We start from the raw sequence: 15,136 nt of genomic DNA, 5'->3' as shown, positions 1-15,136 counted from the left end.
TCTCTCTCTCTCTCTCTCTCTCTCTCTCTCTGTCTCTCTCTCTCTCTCTCTGTCTCTCTCTGTCTCTCTCTCTCTCTCTCTGGCTCTCTCTGTCTCTCTCTCATCTCTCTCTGTCTCTCCTCTTTCTCTCTGGCCTCTCTCTCTCTCTCTCTCTGGCTCTCTTCTCCTCTCTCTCTTCTCTCTGTCTCTGGTCCTTCTCTCTCTCTTCTCCTCTCTCTCTCTAGAACGTACTAGGCACAGTGTTAAAGCAAGAGCAGATCCGTTGGATGATGGAAAATTAGATCGTCACCGTGACCATTCACTCCATCATGGGGAGCTCTCACCCCAAACTACCCCCCCATTATGACCCAACACGACCCCCTCATCACGACGCCAACTACCCCCCCAACAGGACCCAACACGACCCCCCCCATCACGACGCCCAAACTACCCCTCCAACAGGACCCAAGCCCACCCCATCAGGAGGGCAAACTACCCCCCCAACAGGACCCAAGCCCCCCCCACCAGGAGGCAAAACTACCCCCCCAACAGGACCCAAGCCCCACCACCAGGAGGGCAAACTACCCCCCAACAGGACCCAAGCCCACCCCACCAGGAGGCCAAACTATCCCCCCAACAGGACCCAAGCCCACCCCATCAGGAGGCCAAACTACCCCCCCCAACAGGACCCAAGCCCACCCCATCAGGAGGCCAAACTACCCCCCCAACAGGACCCAAGCCCACCCATCAGGAGGCCAAACTACCCCCCCAACAGGACCCAAGCCCACCCCATCAGGAGGCCAAACTACCCCCCCAACAGGACCCAAGCCCACCCCATCAGGAGGCCAAACTACCCCCCCAATCAGGAGGCCAAACTACCCCCCATCAGGAGGCCAAACTACCCCCCCATCAGGAGGCCAAACTACCCCCCCATCAGGAGGCCAAACTACCCCCCCATCAGGAGGCCAAACTACCACCCCATCAGGAGGCCAAACTACCACTCCATCAGGAGGCTAGCCCACCCCATCAGGAGGCTAGCCCACCCATCAGGAGGCTAGCCCACTCCATCAGGAGGCTAGCCCACCCCATCAGGAGGCTAGCCCACCCCATCAGGAGGGCTAGCCCACCCCATCAGGAGGCTAGCCCGTCACAGTAAGTTTCCTCAACACACCCAGACTGCATCTCAAACTACCAATAGGAGACTAGGGATAGGGTCAGGGATAGGTCAGGGCCCAGGGATAGGTCAGGGCCCAGGGATAAGTCAGGGCCCAGGGTTAGGGCCCAGGGTTAGGGTTAGGGTCCAGGGTTAGGGCCCAGGGATAGGGTTAGGGCCCAGGGTCAGGGCCCAGGGTTAGGGTTAGGTCCCAGGGATAGGGTTAGGGCCCAGGGTTAGGGCCCAGGGTTAGGTGTTAGGGCCCAGGGTTAGGGCCAGGACTAAGGATAGTTTCAGGCTGCATCACAATAGATGCAGATCCCTTGAATTGAAGTCACAATGAAAAGGTGATCTCTTTCTCTCTGTCTCTCTTTCTCTCTTTCTCCTGATAGGCCCAAGTCCTCAGACGAGGCCCGCCACGACCTGGTAGGAGAGCAGCGATTGGTCCAGGGCTCTGAGAGGTCCTGCCCCCAGCTCTCCTCCTCGCTTCCCGACGTGTTGTCGGTCGGCCGCTCCGGGAGAGCCATAACCCCGAGTCACAGCTCTGCCCACGGGTCCACAGAGTCCCTCTCCCTCAGTGGAAAGGCCTCGGAAAAATGTGGAATTCTGGACAATTCTAAAATTCTGGATGAGGAGGATATTCTTGATTTAGGAGCGGTGGCCTCTGAACCGGAAGCTCCTTGGCAACCGGAGGACGAGGGGAAAATGGGGGAGGAAGAGGAAGAGACAGGAATTCCCCATTGTCTGGTGGAGTCTGTGTTTAGTGCAGATTTCCATGGTGACGACGAGAGGCCCGTGGCTTTCTCCGAGTCAATTGGTCAGAGGGTGAGGAAAGAGAGGAGGAGTAGAACTAGGAAGATGGACTCTGATAGGCTGGAGCCTGCTGTCATAGTGAAGGACGCTATCCAATCAGTGAGCGAGGGGGATGGAGGAGGGAAGTTGGTGGGAGAAATGGGTGATGGGGGAGAGCAGGTGTGGGATGGGGACAGAGGGTGAGGGATGGGGGAGAGAGGGTGAGGGATGTGGGAGAGAGGGTGAGGGATGGGGGAGAGAGGGTGAGGGATGTGGGAGAGAGGGTGAGGGATGGGGGAGAGAGGGTGAGGGATGGGGGAGAGAGGGTGAGGGATGGGGGAGAGAGGGTGAGGGATGGGGGAGAGAGGGTGAGGGATGGGGGAGAGAGGGTGAGGGATGGGGGAGAGAGGGTGAGGGATGGGGGAGAGAGGGTGAGGCCTGAGTTGTTGGAGTTTGTTGGAGACTGGCCTTCAGAGGAGGTACTGGAGCAAAGAAGAGGAGGAGGAAGGAATGGGAGGCGCCCTGGAAGGGAGGAAGAGGGGGAGGAGGCAGATCCCAGAGGCAGCCAATCAGAAGGGCATCCTGGTCGCGAGCCTCATGTCACAGAGTTCCAGAAGCTTCTAGAGCTCTTACAGACGGGTGTTGACTCCTTCCCCCTGCCCACCTGCCCCTCCCCCATCCCCTCCCTTAGCTCAGACCGTTCACTTGGAGAAGGAGGAGAGAGGGGTGTGGCAGGAGGGAGGAGAGGGGAGGCTGATAAAGACAGAGTCCTGAGTCGGGAGGAATTACCTGACTGTCTGTCGGCTAACCCTAACTCAACCCAGGTGGTTGGATCCAACACCGTGGAGCAGAGGGAGGGAGAGACCATTCAGTCCGCCGGAGAGGGGGGGACTCAGGGTTTAGTTGAGAAAGACTTGTTGGAGGTAGAAGGAAGCCATCTTGGTAAGGTCAGTCAGTGTACTGATAGGGACAGCCATATTGGTGAGGGCAGTGTGGAAGCTGGTGAAGGCAGCCATGTTGGTGAGGTCAGTCAGTGCACTGACGCTAGTGAGACCAGGATAGAAGGTGAAGTCGGCCATCTTGGTAGAGGCAGTCAGTGTACTGACGCTAGTGAGACCAGGATGGAAGGTGAAGTCGGCCATCTTGGTGGGGGCAGTCAGTGTACTGATAGGGACAGCCATATTGGTGAGGGCAGTGTGGAAGCTGGTGAAGGCAGCCATGTTGGTGAGGTCAGTCAGTGCACTGACGCTAGTGAGACCAGGATAGAAGGTGAAGTCGGCCATCTTGGTAGAGGCAGTCAGTGTACTGACGCTAGTGAGACCAGGATGGAAGGTGAAGTCGGCCATCTTGGTGGGGGCAGTCAGTGTACTGACGCTAGTGAGACCAGGATGGAAGGTGAAGTCGGCCATCTTGGTGGGGGCAGTCAGTGTACTGACGCTAGTGAGACCAGGATGGAAGGTGAAGTCGGCCATCTTGGTGGGGGCAGTGAGGAGCAGAGGCAGAGTCGCAGGGCTGAGAAACAGCTGGCGCTCACCTTCACAAACAACACCCCTCCCTCCCCCAAACCACAGACAGACCCTGACCTCGACCCTGACCTCGACCCTAACCCTAACTCTGACCTCGACCCTAATCTCCACTCTGACCTCGACCCTAACCCTAACTCTGACCTCGACCCTAATCTCCACTCTGACCTCGACCCTAACCCTAACTCTGACCTCGACCCTAATCTCCACTCTGACCTCGAGCCTAACTCTGACCTCGACCCTAACCCTAACTCTGACCTCGACCCTAATCTCCACTCTGACCTCGACCCTAACCCTAACTCTGACCTTGCCCCTAATCTCCACTCTGACCTCGACCCTAATCTCCCTTCTGACCTCGACCCTAATATCCACTCTGACCTCGACCCTAATCTCCACTCTGACCTCGACCCTAACCTCGACCCTAATCTCCACTCTGACCTTAGCCCTAACTTCGACCTTAACCCTAACCTCGACCCTAATCTCGACTCTGACCTTAACCCTAACCTTAACCCTAATCTCGACTCTGACCTTAACCCTAACCTCGACCCTGACCTCCAACCTAACCTCGACCCTGTCCTTAACCCTAACCTCGACCTCAAACCTAACCTCCAACCTGACCTCTACCCTAATCTCAACCCTAACCTTAACCCTAACCCCCACCGCCCCTCCCCTCCTCCGTCATTGGCCGACACAGATCGCTCCTCCCAGACCGACCCGCAAGACTTCGCCTTCCTCTGGCGTCTCGACCACAATCGTCACGACAACCCAACCGACGCCGCGGGATACCACTTTCCCCCTAACAACACCCTCGCCATTCTCCACGGCAACCCTTCCCGTTTCCTCCCAGAGGTATCGGCGGCGGTCTCGGCCGGCGTTGCGGTTCACCCCTCCGGCCAGCGCGTGGTGCCGTACCGTGTGACGCACGAGAAGGGGAGCCAGGTGGAGGAGAGGGAGCTGGAGGAGGGCCGGACCAGACTGCAGAACCTCGTCATTCTCAGACGCCATTTTAAACTGGTCAACAGACACACTCTGGAGGACCTCTATGACACGTGTCAGCAGGTCGGGATGTTTGTTGTTTATTATTATTGTTGTTTATTGTGTGTTGTTGTTTATTGTTTGTTGTTGTTTATTATTGTTGTTTGTTGTTGGTTATTATTGTTGTTTATTGTTTGTTGTTGTTTATTGTGTTGTTTATTGTTTGTTGTTGTTTATTATTGTTGTTTATTGTTTGTTGTTGTTTATTGTGTTGTTTATTGTTTGTTGTTGTTTATTATTGTTGTTTATTGTGTGTTGTTGTTTATTGTTTGTTGTTGTTTATTATTGTTGTTTATTGTTTGTTGTTGTTTATTATTGTTGTTTATTGTTTGTTGTTGTTTATTGTGTTGTTTATTGTTTGTTGTTGTTTATTATTGTTGTTTATTGTTTGTTGTTGTTTATTGTGTTGTTTATTGTTTGTTGTTGTTTATTATTGTTGTTTATTGTTTGTTGTTGTTTATTGTGTTGTTTATTGTTTGTTGTTTATTGTTGTTTATTGTTTGTTGTTGTTTATTATTGTTGTTTATTGTTTGTTGTTGTTTATTGTTGTTGTTTATTGTGTTGTTTATTGTGTTTATTGTTTGTTGTTGTTTGTTGTTGTTTATTGTGGCACCGTCCCCTATATGGGGAGGCAGTAGGGCCCCGTCCCCTATATGGGGAGGCAGTAGGGCCCCGTCCCCTATATGGGGAGGCCGTAGGGCCCCGTCCCCTATATGGGGAGACCGTAGGGCCCCGTCCCCTATATGGGGAGGCCGTAGGGCCCCGTCCCCTATATGGGGAGGCCGTAGGGCCCCGTCCCCTATATGGGGAGACCGTAGGGCCCCGTCCCCTATATGGGGAGGCAGTAGGGCCCCGTCCCCTATATAGCGAGGCAGTAGGGCCCCGTCCCCTATATAGCAAGACGAGGCAGTAGGGCCCCGTCCCCTATATAGCAAGGCGAGGCCGTAGGGCCCCGTCCCCTATAAGGCGAGGCAGTAGGGCCCCGTCCCCTATATAGCAAGGCGAGGCCGTAGGGCCCCGTCCCCTATATGGGAAGGCAGTAGGGCCCCGTCCCCTATATAGCAAGGCGAGGCAGTAGGGCCCCGTCCCCTATATGGGGAGGCAGTAGGGCCCCGTCCCCTATATGGGGAGGCCGTAGGGCCCCGTCCCCTATATGGGGAGGCCGTAGGGCCCCCGTCCCCTATATGGGGAGACCGTAGGGCCCCGTCCCCTATATGGGGAGGCAGTAGGGCCCCGTCCCCTATATAGCGAGGCAGTAGGGGCCCCGTCCCCTATATAGCAAGACGAGGCAGTAGGGGCCCCGTCCCCTATATAGCAAGGCGAGGCCGTAGGGCCCCGTCCCCTATAAGGCGAGGCAGTAGGGCCCCGTCCCCTATATAGCAAGGCGAGGCCGTAGGGCCCCGTCCCCTATATGGGAAGGCAGTAGGGCCCCGTCCCCTATATAGCAAGGCGAGGCAGTAGGGCCCCGTCCCCTATATGGGGAGGCAGTAGGGCCCCGTCCCCTATATAGCAAGGCGAGGCCGTAGGGCCCCGTCCCCTATAAGGCGAGGCAGTAGGGCCCCGTCCCCTATAAGGCGAGGCAGTAGGGCCCCGTCCCCTATATGGGGAGGCAGTAGAGCCCCGTCCCCTATATGGTGAGGCAGTAGAGCCCCGTCCCCTATATAGGGAGGCAGTAGGCCCCGTCCCCTATATAGGGAGGCAGTAGGGCCCCGTCCCCTATATGGGGAGGCGGTAGGGCCCCGTCCCCTATATGGGGATATGGGGAGGCAGTAGGGCCCCGTCCCCTATATGGGGAGGCAGTAGGGCCCCGTCCCCTATATGGGGAGGCAGTAGGGCCCCGTCCCCTATATGGGGAGGCAGTAGAGCCCCGTCCCCTATATAGGGAGGCAGTAGGGCCCCGTCCCCTATATAGGGAGGCAGTAGGGCCCCGTCCCCTATATGGGGAGGCGGTAGGGCCCCGTCCCCTATATGGGGATATGGGGAGGCAGTAGGGCCCCGTCCCCTATATGGGGAGGCAGTAGGGCCCCGTCCCCTATATGGGGAGGCAGTAGGGCCCCGTCCCCTATATGGGGAGGCAGTAGAGCCCCGTCCCCTATATAGGGAGGCAGTAGGGCCCCGTCCCCTATATAGGGAGGCAGTAGGGCCCCGTCCCCTATATGGGGAGGCAGTAGGGCCCCGTCCCCTATATGGAGAGGCAGTAGGGCCCCGTCCCCTATATGGGGAGGCGGTAGGGCCCCGTCCCCTATATGGGGATATGGGGAGGCAGTAGGGCCCCGTCCCCTATATGGGGAGGCAGTAGGGCCCCGTCCCCTATATGGGGAGGCAGTAGTGCCCCGTCCCCTATATGGGGAGGCAGTAGGGCCCCGTCCCCTATATGGGGAGGCAGTAGGGCCCCGTCCCCTATATGGGGAGGCAGTAGGGCCCCGTCCCCTATATGGGGAGGCAGTAGGGCCCCGTCCCCTATATGGGGAGGCAGTAGGGCCCCGTCCCCTATATGGGGAGGCAGTAGGGCCCCGTCCCCTATATGGGGAGGCAGTAGGGCCCCGTCCCCTATATGGCGAGGCAGTAGGGCCCCGTCCCCTGTATAGGGAGGCCGTAGGGCCCCGTCCCTATATAGCGAGGCAGTAGGGCCCCGTCCCCTATATAGCGAGACCACCCTAAATTAATTTGAAATGTGCCATTGGTTCCTCTCTCCCTCAGGATCTGGAGTGGACCAGTAATCTGTTGCTAGACTCTGGGGAGAGACTTTTCCTAGAGGAAGAGGAGGATGAGGAGGGTGATGAAGATCTGGACATGGCTGTAGGTGTGTCCCTGGAGGAGAGGACGGAAAGGCGGGTTACGCCCCCAGGAGAACAGGCTTCGGCCAACAGCGGTTCTGATAGTGAGGCGGTTGTTGTATTGGGAAGAGGGGAGGAGGAAGAGGAGACGTGGAGGACAGGAGGGGGCGTTGACGAAGGGGTAGGTGGGGTTAGTGGACTGAACCATCCGGTGTCTGGGGGTGGGGGCGGCTCAGAGGAACAAAACACCCCCTTGGGAGAGTCCACTCGTCTGGAGCACAGACCACCAGGAAGAGATGTGGAGGAGCAGGCAGTGGTTCGGGACTCGGAGAGCGGAGCTGACGCAGAGCAGTGGGAGAAATGGGAGAGGGAGGAGGAGCTGTATTGCGTAGACGAGGTGACCCAGTCGCTCCTAGCCCAGCTGGAGGAGATGGAGAGGAGAGAGGAGGAGGAGGAGAGGAAAGGGAGGAAGGAGAAGAGGAGGGACAGACTCGTGGACATCCAGAGTGTTGAACTGAAGCTGCCTACAGAACTGGCTCTGCAGCTGGTTGAGCTGTTTGGCCCTGTTGGTGTCCTACCAGGTAACACACACACACACACACACACCACTGACCCAGGTAGCACACACACCACTGACCCATGTAACACACACACCCCACTGACCCAGGCAACACACACACCCCAGACACACTCCCTCAGCTCTCCTGTGCTTGGTTGCCAGGTGTGTGTTCTCCTGATGACTACTCTGTGAGGATGGACCTCAACATGGCCAGACTGCTGCACCAGAAATGGAAGGACACTGTCCAGGTGTGTGTTACCTGGGTCAGGTGGGGTGTGTTACCTGGGTCAGTTGGGGTGTGTGTGTTACCTGGGTCAGGTGGGGGGGGGTGTGTTACCTGGGTCAGGTGGGGTGTGTGTTACCTGGGTCAGGTGGGGTGTGTGTTACCTGGGTCAGGTGGGGTGTGTGTGTTACCTGGGTCAGGTGGGGGTGTGTGTGTTACCTGGGTCAGGTGGGGTGTGTTACCTGGGTCAGGTGGGGTGTGTGTTACCTGGGTCAGGTGGGGTGTGTGTGTTACCTGGGTCAGGTGGGGTGTGTTACCTGGGTCAGGTGGGGTGTGTGTGTGTTACCTGGGTCAGGTGGGGTGTGTGTGTGTTACCTGGGTCAGGTGGGGTGTGTGTGTTACCTGGGTCAGGTGGGGTGTGTTACCTGGGTCAGGTGGGGTGTGTGTGTTACCTGGGTCAGGTTGGGTGTGTGTTACATGGGTCAGGTTGGGTGTGTGTTACCTGGGTCAGGTGGGGTGTGTGTGTTACCTGGGTCAGGTTGGGTGTGTGTTACATGGGTCAGGTTGGGTGTGTGTGTTACCTGGGTCAGGTGGGGTGTGTGTTACATGGGTCAGGTTGGGTGTGTGTTACCTGGGTCAGGTGTGTGTGTGTGTGTGTGTGTTACCTGGGTCAGGTGGGGTGTGTGTGTTACCTGGGTCAGGTGGGGTGTGTGTGTTACCTGGGTCAGGTGGGGTGTGTGTGTTACCTGGGTCAGGTGGGGTGGGTGTGTTACCTGGGTCAGGTGGGGTGGGTGTGTTACCTGGGGTCAGGTGGGGTGGGTGTGTTACCTGGGTCAGGTGGGGTGGGTGTGTTACCTGGGTCAGGTGGGGTGGGTGTGTTACCTGGGTCAGGTGGGGTGTGTGTGTTACCTGGGTCAGGTGGGGTGTGTGTGTTACCTGGGTCAGGTGGGGTGGGTGTGTTACCTGGGTCAGGTGGGGTGTGTGTGTTACCTGGGTCATGTGGGGGTTGTGTGTGTTACCTGGGTCAGGTGGGGTGTGTGTGTGTGTTACCTGGGTCAGGTGGGTGTGTGTGTGTTACCTGGGTCAAGTGGGGTGTGTGTGTGTTACCTGGGTCAGGTGGGGTGTGTGTTACCTGGGTCAGGTGGGGTGTGGTGTGTTACCTGGTTCAGGTGGGGTGTGTGTGTTACCTGGGTTAGGTGGGGTGTGTGTGTTACCTGGGTCGGTGGGGTGTGTGTGTTACCTGGGTCAGGTGGGGTGTGTGTGTTACCTGGGTCGGTGGGGTGTGTTACCTGGGTCAGGTGGGGTGTGTGTGTTACCTGGGTCGGTGGGTGTGTGTTACCTGGGTCAGGTGGGGTGTGGTGTGTTACCTGGGTCGGTGGGGTGTGTTACCTGGGTCAGGTGGTGTGTGTGTTATCTGGGTCAGGTGGTGTGTGTGTTACCTGGGTCAGGTGGGGTGTGGTGTGTGTTACCCTGGGTCAGGTGGGGTGTGTGTGTGTTACCTGGGTCAGGTGGGGTGTGTGTGTTACCTGGGTCAGGTGGGGTGTGTTACCTGGGTCAGGTGGGGTGTGTGTGTTACCCTGGGTCAGGTTGGGTGTGTGTTACATGGGTCAGGTTGGGTGTGTGTTACCTGGGTCAGGTGGGGTGTGTGTGTTACCTGGGTCAGGTTGGGTGTGTGTTACATGGGTCAGGTTGGGTGTGTGTGTTACCTGGGTCAGGTGGGGTGTGTGTTACATGGGTCAGGTTGGGTGTGTGTTACCTGGGTCAGGTGTGTGTGTGTGTGTGTGTTACCTGGGTCAGGTGGGGTGTGTGTGTTACCTGGGTCAGGTGGGGTGTGTGTTACCTGGGTCAGGTGGGGTGTGTGTGTTACCTGGGTCAGGTGGGGTGTGTGTGTTACCTGGGTCAGGTGGGGTGTGTGTGTTACCTGGGTCAGGTGGGGTGGGTGTGTTACCTGGGTCAGGTGGGGTGGGTGTGTTACCTGGGTCAGGTGGGGTGGGTGTGTTACCTGGGTCAGGTGGGGTGGGTGTGTTACCTGGGTCAGGTGGGGTGTGTGTGTTACCTGGGTCAGGTGGGGTGTGTGTGTTACCTGGGTCAGGTGGGGTGGGTGTGTTACCTGGGTCAGGTGGGGTGTGGTGTGTTACCTGGGTCAGGTGGGGTGTGTGTGTGTGTTACCTGGGTCAGGTGGGGTGTGTGTGTGTGTTACCTGGGTCAGGTGGGGTGTGTGTGTGTTACCTGGGTCAAGTGGGGTGTGTGTGTGTTACCTGGGTCAGGTGGGGTGTGTGTTACCTGGGTCAGGTGGGGTGTGTGTGTTACCTGGTTCAGGTGGGGTGTGTGTGTTACCTGGGTTAGTGGGGTGTGTGTGTTACCTGGGTCGGTGGGGTGTGTGTGTTACCTGGGTCAGGTGGGGTGTGTGTGTTACCTGGGTCGGTGGGGTGTGTTACCTGGGTCAGGTGGGGTGTGTGTGGTGTTACCTGGGTCGGTGGGGTGTGTTACCTGGGTCAGGTGGGGTGTGTGTGTTACCTGGGTCGGTGGGGTGTGTTACCTGGGTCAGGTGGTGTGTGTGTTATCTGGGTCAGGTGGTGTGTGTGTTACCTGGGTCAGGTGGTGTGTGTGTGTTGTGTGTGTGTTACCTGGGTCAGGTGGGGTGTGTGTTACCTGGGTCGGTGGTGTGTGTGTGTTACCTGGGTCAGGTGGGGTGTGTGTGTTACCTGGGTCAGGTGGGGTGTGTGTGTTACCTGCGTCAGGTGGGGTGTGTGTGTTACCTGGGTCAGTGGGGTGTGTGTGTTACCTGGGTCAGGTGGGGTCTGTTACCTGGGTCAGGTGGGTGTGTGTGTTACCTGCGTCAGGTGGGGTGTGTGTGTTACCTGGGTCAGGTGGGGTGGGTGTGTTACCTGGGTCAGGTGGGTGTGTTACCTGGGTCAGGTGGGGTGTGTGTGTTACCTGGGTCAGGTGGGGTGGGTGTGTTACCTGGGTCAGGTGGGGTGGGTGTGTTACCTGGGTCAGGTGGGGTGTGTGTGTTACCTGGGTCAGGTGGGGTGTGTGTGTTACCTGGGTCAGGTGGGGTGGGTGTGTTTACCTGGGTCAGGTGGGGTGGGTGTGTTACCTGGGTCAGGTGGGGTGGTGTGTGTTACCTGGGTCAGGTGGGTGGGTGTGGTTTACCTGGGTCAGGTGGGGTGTGTGTGTTACCTGGGTTAGGTGGGGTGTGTGTGTTAACCTGGGTCGGTGGGGTGTGTGTGTGTTACCTGGGTCAGGTGGGGTGTGTGTGTTACCTGGGTCAGGTGGGGTGTGTGTGTTACCTGGGTCAGGTGGGGTGTGTGTGTTACCTGGGTCAGTGGGGTGTGTGTGTTTACCTGGGACAGGTGGAGTCTGTTTACCTGGGTCAGGTGGGGTGTGGTGTGTTACCTGGGTCAGGTGGGGTGGGTGTGTTACCTGGGTCAGTGGGGTGTGTGTGTTACCTGGGTCAGGTGGGGTGTGTGTGTTACCTGAGTCGGTGGGTGTGTGTGTTGTGGTGTGTTACTGGGTCAGGTGGGGTGTGTGTTACCTGGGTCGGTGGTGTGTGTGTGTTACCTTGGTCAGGTGGGGTGTGTGTGTGTGTTACCTAGGTCGGTGGTGTGTGTGTGTTACCTGGGTCAGTGGTGTGTGTGTGTGTTACCTGGGTCAGTGGTGTGTGTGTGTGTGTTACCTGGGTCAGTGGTGTGTGTGTGTTACCCTGGGTCAGTGGTGTGTGTGTGTTACCTGGGTCAGTGGTGTGTGTGTGTGTGTTACCTGGGTCAGTGGTGTGTGGTGTGTTACCTGGGTCAGTGGTGTGTGTGTGTGTTTTAAGTCCTGCGGTTGTCTTTCTAGGAGAAGCAGAGACAAGCAGCACTCTCCTACCATCTACTACAAGAGAGTGAGTACACACACACACACACACACCACTGACCCAGGTAACACACACACACCACTGACCCAGGTAACACACACACACCACTGACCCAGGTAACACACACACACACACCACTGACCCAGGTAACACACACACACACACACACACACACCACTGACCCATGGAACACACACACACACCACTGACCCAGGTAACACACACACACACACACACACACACCACTGACCCATGGAACACACACACACACCACTGACCCAGGTAACACACATATATAATAGATATATATATAATAGATATATGATATATAATAGATATATATATATAATAGATATATGATATATAATAGATATATATATATAATAGATATATATAATAGATATATGATATATAATAGATATATGATATATAATAGATATATATAATAGATATATGATATATAATAGATATATATATAATAGATATATGATATATAATAGATATATATATATAATAGATATATGATATATAATAGATATATATATATAATAGATATATGATATATAATATATATATATATAATAGATATATGATATATAATAGATATATATATATAATAGATATATGATATATAATAGATATATATATAATAGATATATATATATAATAGATATATATATATAATAGATATATAATAGATATATATATATAATAGATATATATAATAGATATATATATATAATAGATATATGATATATAATAGATATATATATATAATAGATATATATAATAGATATATATAATAGATATATATATATAATAGATATATATAATAGATATATATATAATAGATATATATAATAGATATATATAATAGATATATATAATAGATATATATAATAGATATATATAATAGATATATATATATAATAGATATATATAATAGATATATATAATAGATATATATATATAATAGATATATATATATAATAGATATATATAATAGATATATATAATAGATATATATATAATAGATATATATAATAGATATATATAATAGATATATATAATAGATATATATATATAATAGATATATATAATAGATATATATAATAGATATATATATATAATAGATATATATAATAGATATATATATATAATAGATATATATAATAGATATATATAATAGATATATATAATAGATATATATAATAGATATATATAATAGATATATATATATAATAGATATATATAATAGATATATATAATAGATATATATATATAATAGATATATATAATAGATATATATAATAGATATATATAATAGATATATATATATAATAGATATATATAATAGATATATATAATAGATATATATAATAGATATATATATATAATAGATATATATAATAGATATATATATATAATAGATATATATATATAATAGATATATATAATAGATATATATAATAGATATATATATATAATAGATATATATAATAGATATATATAATAGATATATATATATAATAGATATATATAATAGATATATATATATAATAGATATATATAATAGATATATATAATAGATATATATATATAATAGATATATATAATAGATATATATAATAGATATATATAATAGATATATATAATAGATATATATATATAATAGATATATATATATAATAGATATATATAATAGATATATATATATAATAGATATATATAATAGATATATATAATAGATATATATATATAATAGATATATATAATAGATATATATATATAATAGATATATATAATAGATATATATATATAATAGATATATATAATAGATATATATATATATAATAGATATATATAATAGATATATATATAATAGATATATATAATAGATATATATATATAATAGATATATATAATAGATATATATAATAGATATATATAATAGATATATATATAATAGATATATATAATAGATATATATAATAGATATATATAATAGATATATATAATAGATATATATAATAGATATATATAATAGATATATATATATAATAGATATATATAATAGATATATATATATAATAGATATATATAATAGATATATATAATAGATATATATAATAGATATATATAATAGATATATATATATAATAGATATATATATATAATAGATATATATAATAGATATATATATATAATATATATATATAATAGATATATATATATAATAGATATATATAATAGATATATATATATAATAGATATATATAATAGATATATATATATAATAGATATATATAATAGATATATATAATAGATATATATAATAGATATATATATATAATAGATATATATAATAGATATATATATATAATAGATATATATAATAGATATATATATATAATAGATATATATAATAGATATATATATATAATAGATATATATATATATAATAGATATATATAATAGATATATATATATAATAGATATATATATATAATAGATATATATAATAGATATATATAATAGATATATATATATAATAGATATATATATATAATAGATATATATAATAGATATATATAATAGATATATATATATAATAGATATATATATATAATAGATATATATATATAATAGATATATATATATATAATAGATATATATAATAGATATATATAATAGATATATATAATAGATATATATATATAATAGATATATATAATAGATATATATAATAGATATATATATATAATAGATATATATAATAGATATATATAATAGATATATATAATAGATATATATATAATAGATATATATATATAATAGATATATATAATAGATATATATAATAGATATATATAATAGATATATATATATAATAGATATATATAATAGATATATATAATAGATATATATATATAATAGATATATATAATAGATATATATATATAATAGATATATATAATAGATATATATAATAGATATATATATAATAGATATATATATATAATAGATATATATAATAGATATATATAATAGATATATATAATAGATATATATATATAATAGATATATATAATAGATATATATAATAGATATATATAATAGATATATATAATAGATATATATATATAATAGATATATATATAATAGATATATGATATATAATAGATATATATAATAGATATATATATATAATAGATATATATATATAATAGATATAT

General features: G+C 47.6%; 2 protein-coding genes across 2 annotated transcripts in view; both read left to right on the top strand.

The window, feature by feature from the left end:
* Nucleotides 1–441: 441 nt before the first annotated feature.
* On the top strand, nt 442–2,132 carry LOC109887435 (neurofilament heavy polypeptide; the record flags this gene model as incomplete). The annotated part of the gene is made up of 2 exons (XM_031819198.1): nt 442–1,131; nt 1,525–2,132. Coding segments are annotated over 2 exons (1,294 nt in total), but the record flags the coding sequence as incomplete, so codon positions are not given.
* A 166-nt stretch (nt 2,133–2,298) lies between these two features.
* LOC109887436 (NEDD4-binding protein 2) overlaps nt 2,299–15,136 on the top strand; it is a 29,359-nt gene continuing 16,521 nt past the window's right edge. The window contains 4 exon segments of the mRNA XM_031819197.1: nt 2,299–4,506; nt 7,183–7,840; nt 7,981–8,066; nt 11,882–11,927. Of these exon segments, the coding sequence (XP_031675057.1) occupies nt 3,046–4,506; nt 7,183–7,840; nt 7,981–8,066; nt 11,882–11,927 (2,251 nt within the window). The 5' untranslated portion in view covers nt 2,299–3,045.

The sequence above is a fragment of the Oncorhynchus kisutch genome, unplaced genomic scaffold, assembly GCF_002021735.2.
Source record: "Oncorhynchus kisutch isolate 150728-3 unplaced genomic scaffold, Okis_V2 scaffold1947, whole genome shotgun sequence".
NCBI lineage: Eukaryota > Metazoa > Chordata > Actinopteri > Salmoniformes > Salmonidae > Oncorhynchus > Oncorhynchus kisutch.
Note: the sequence above shows the minus strand (reverse complement) of the source record. Positions and strands in the feature narration are given on the sequence as shown.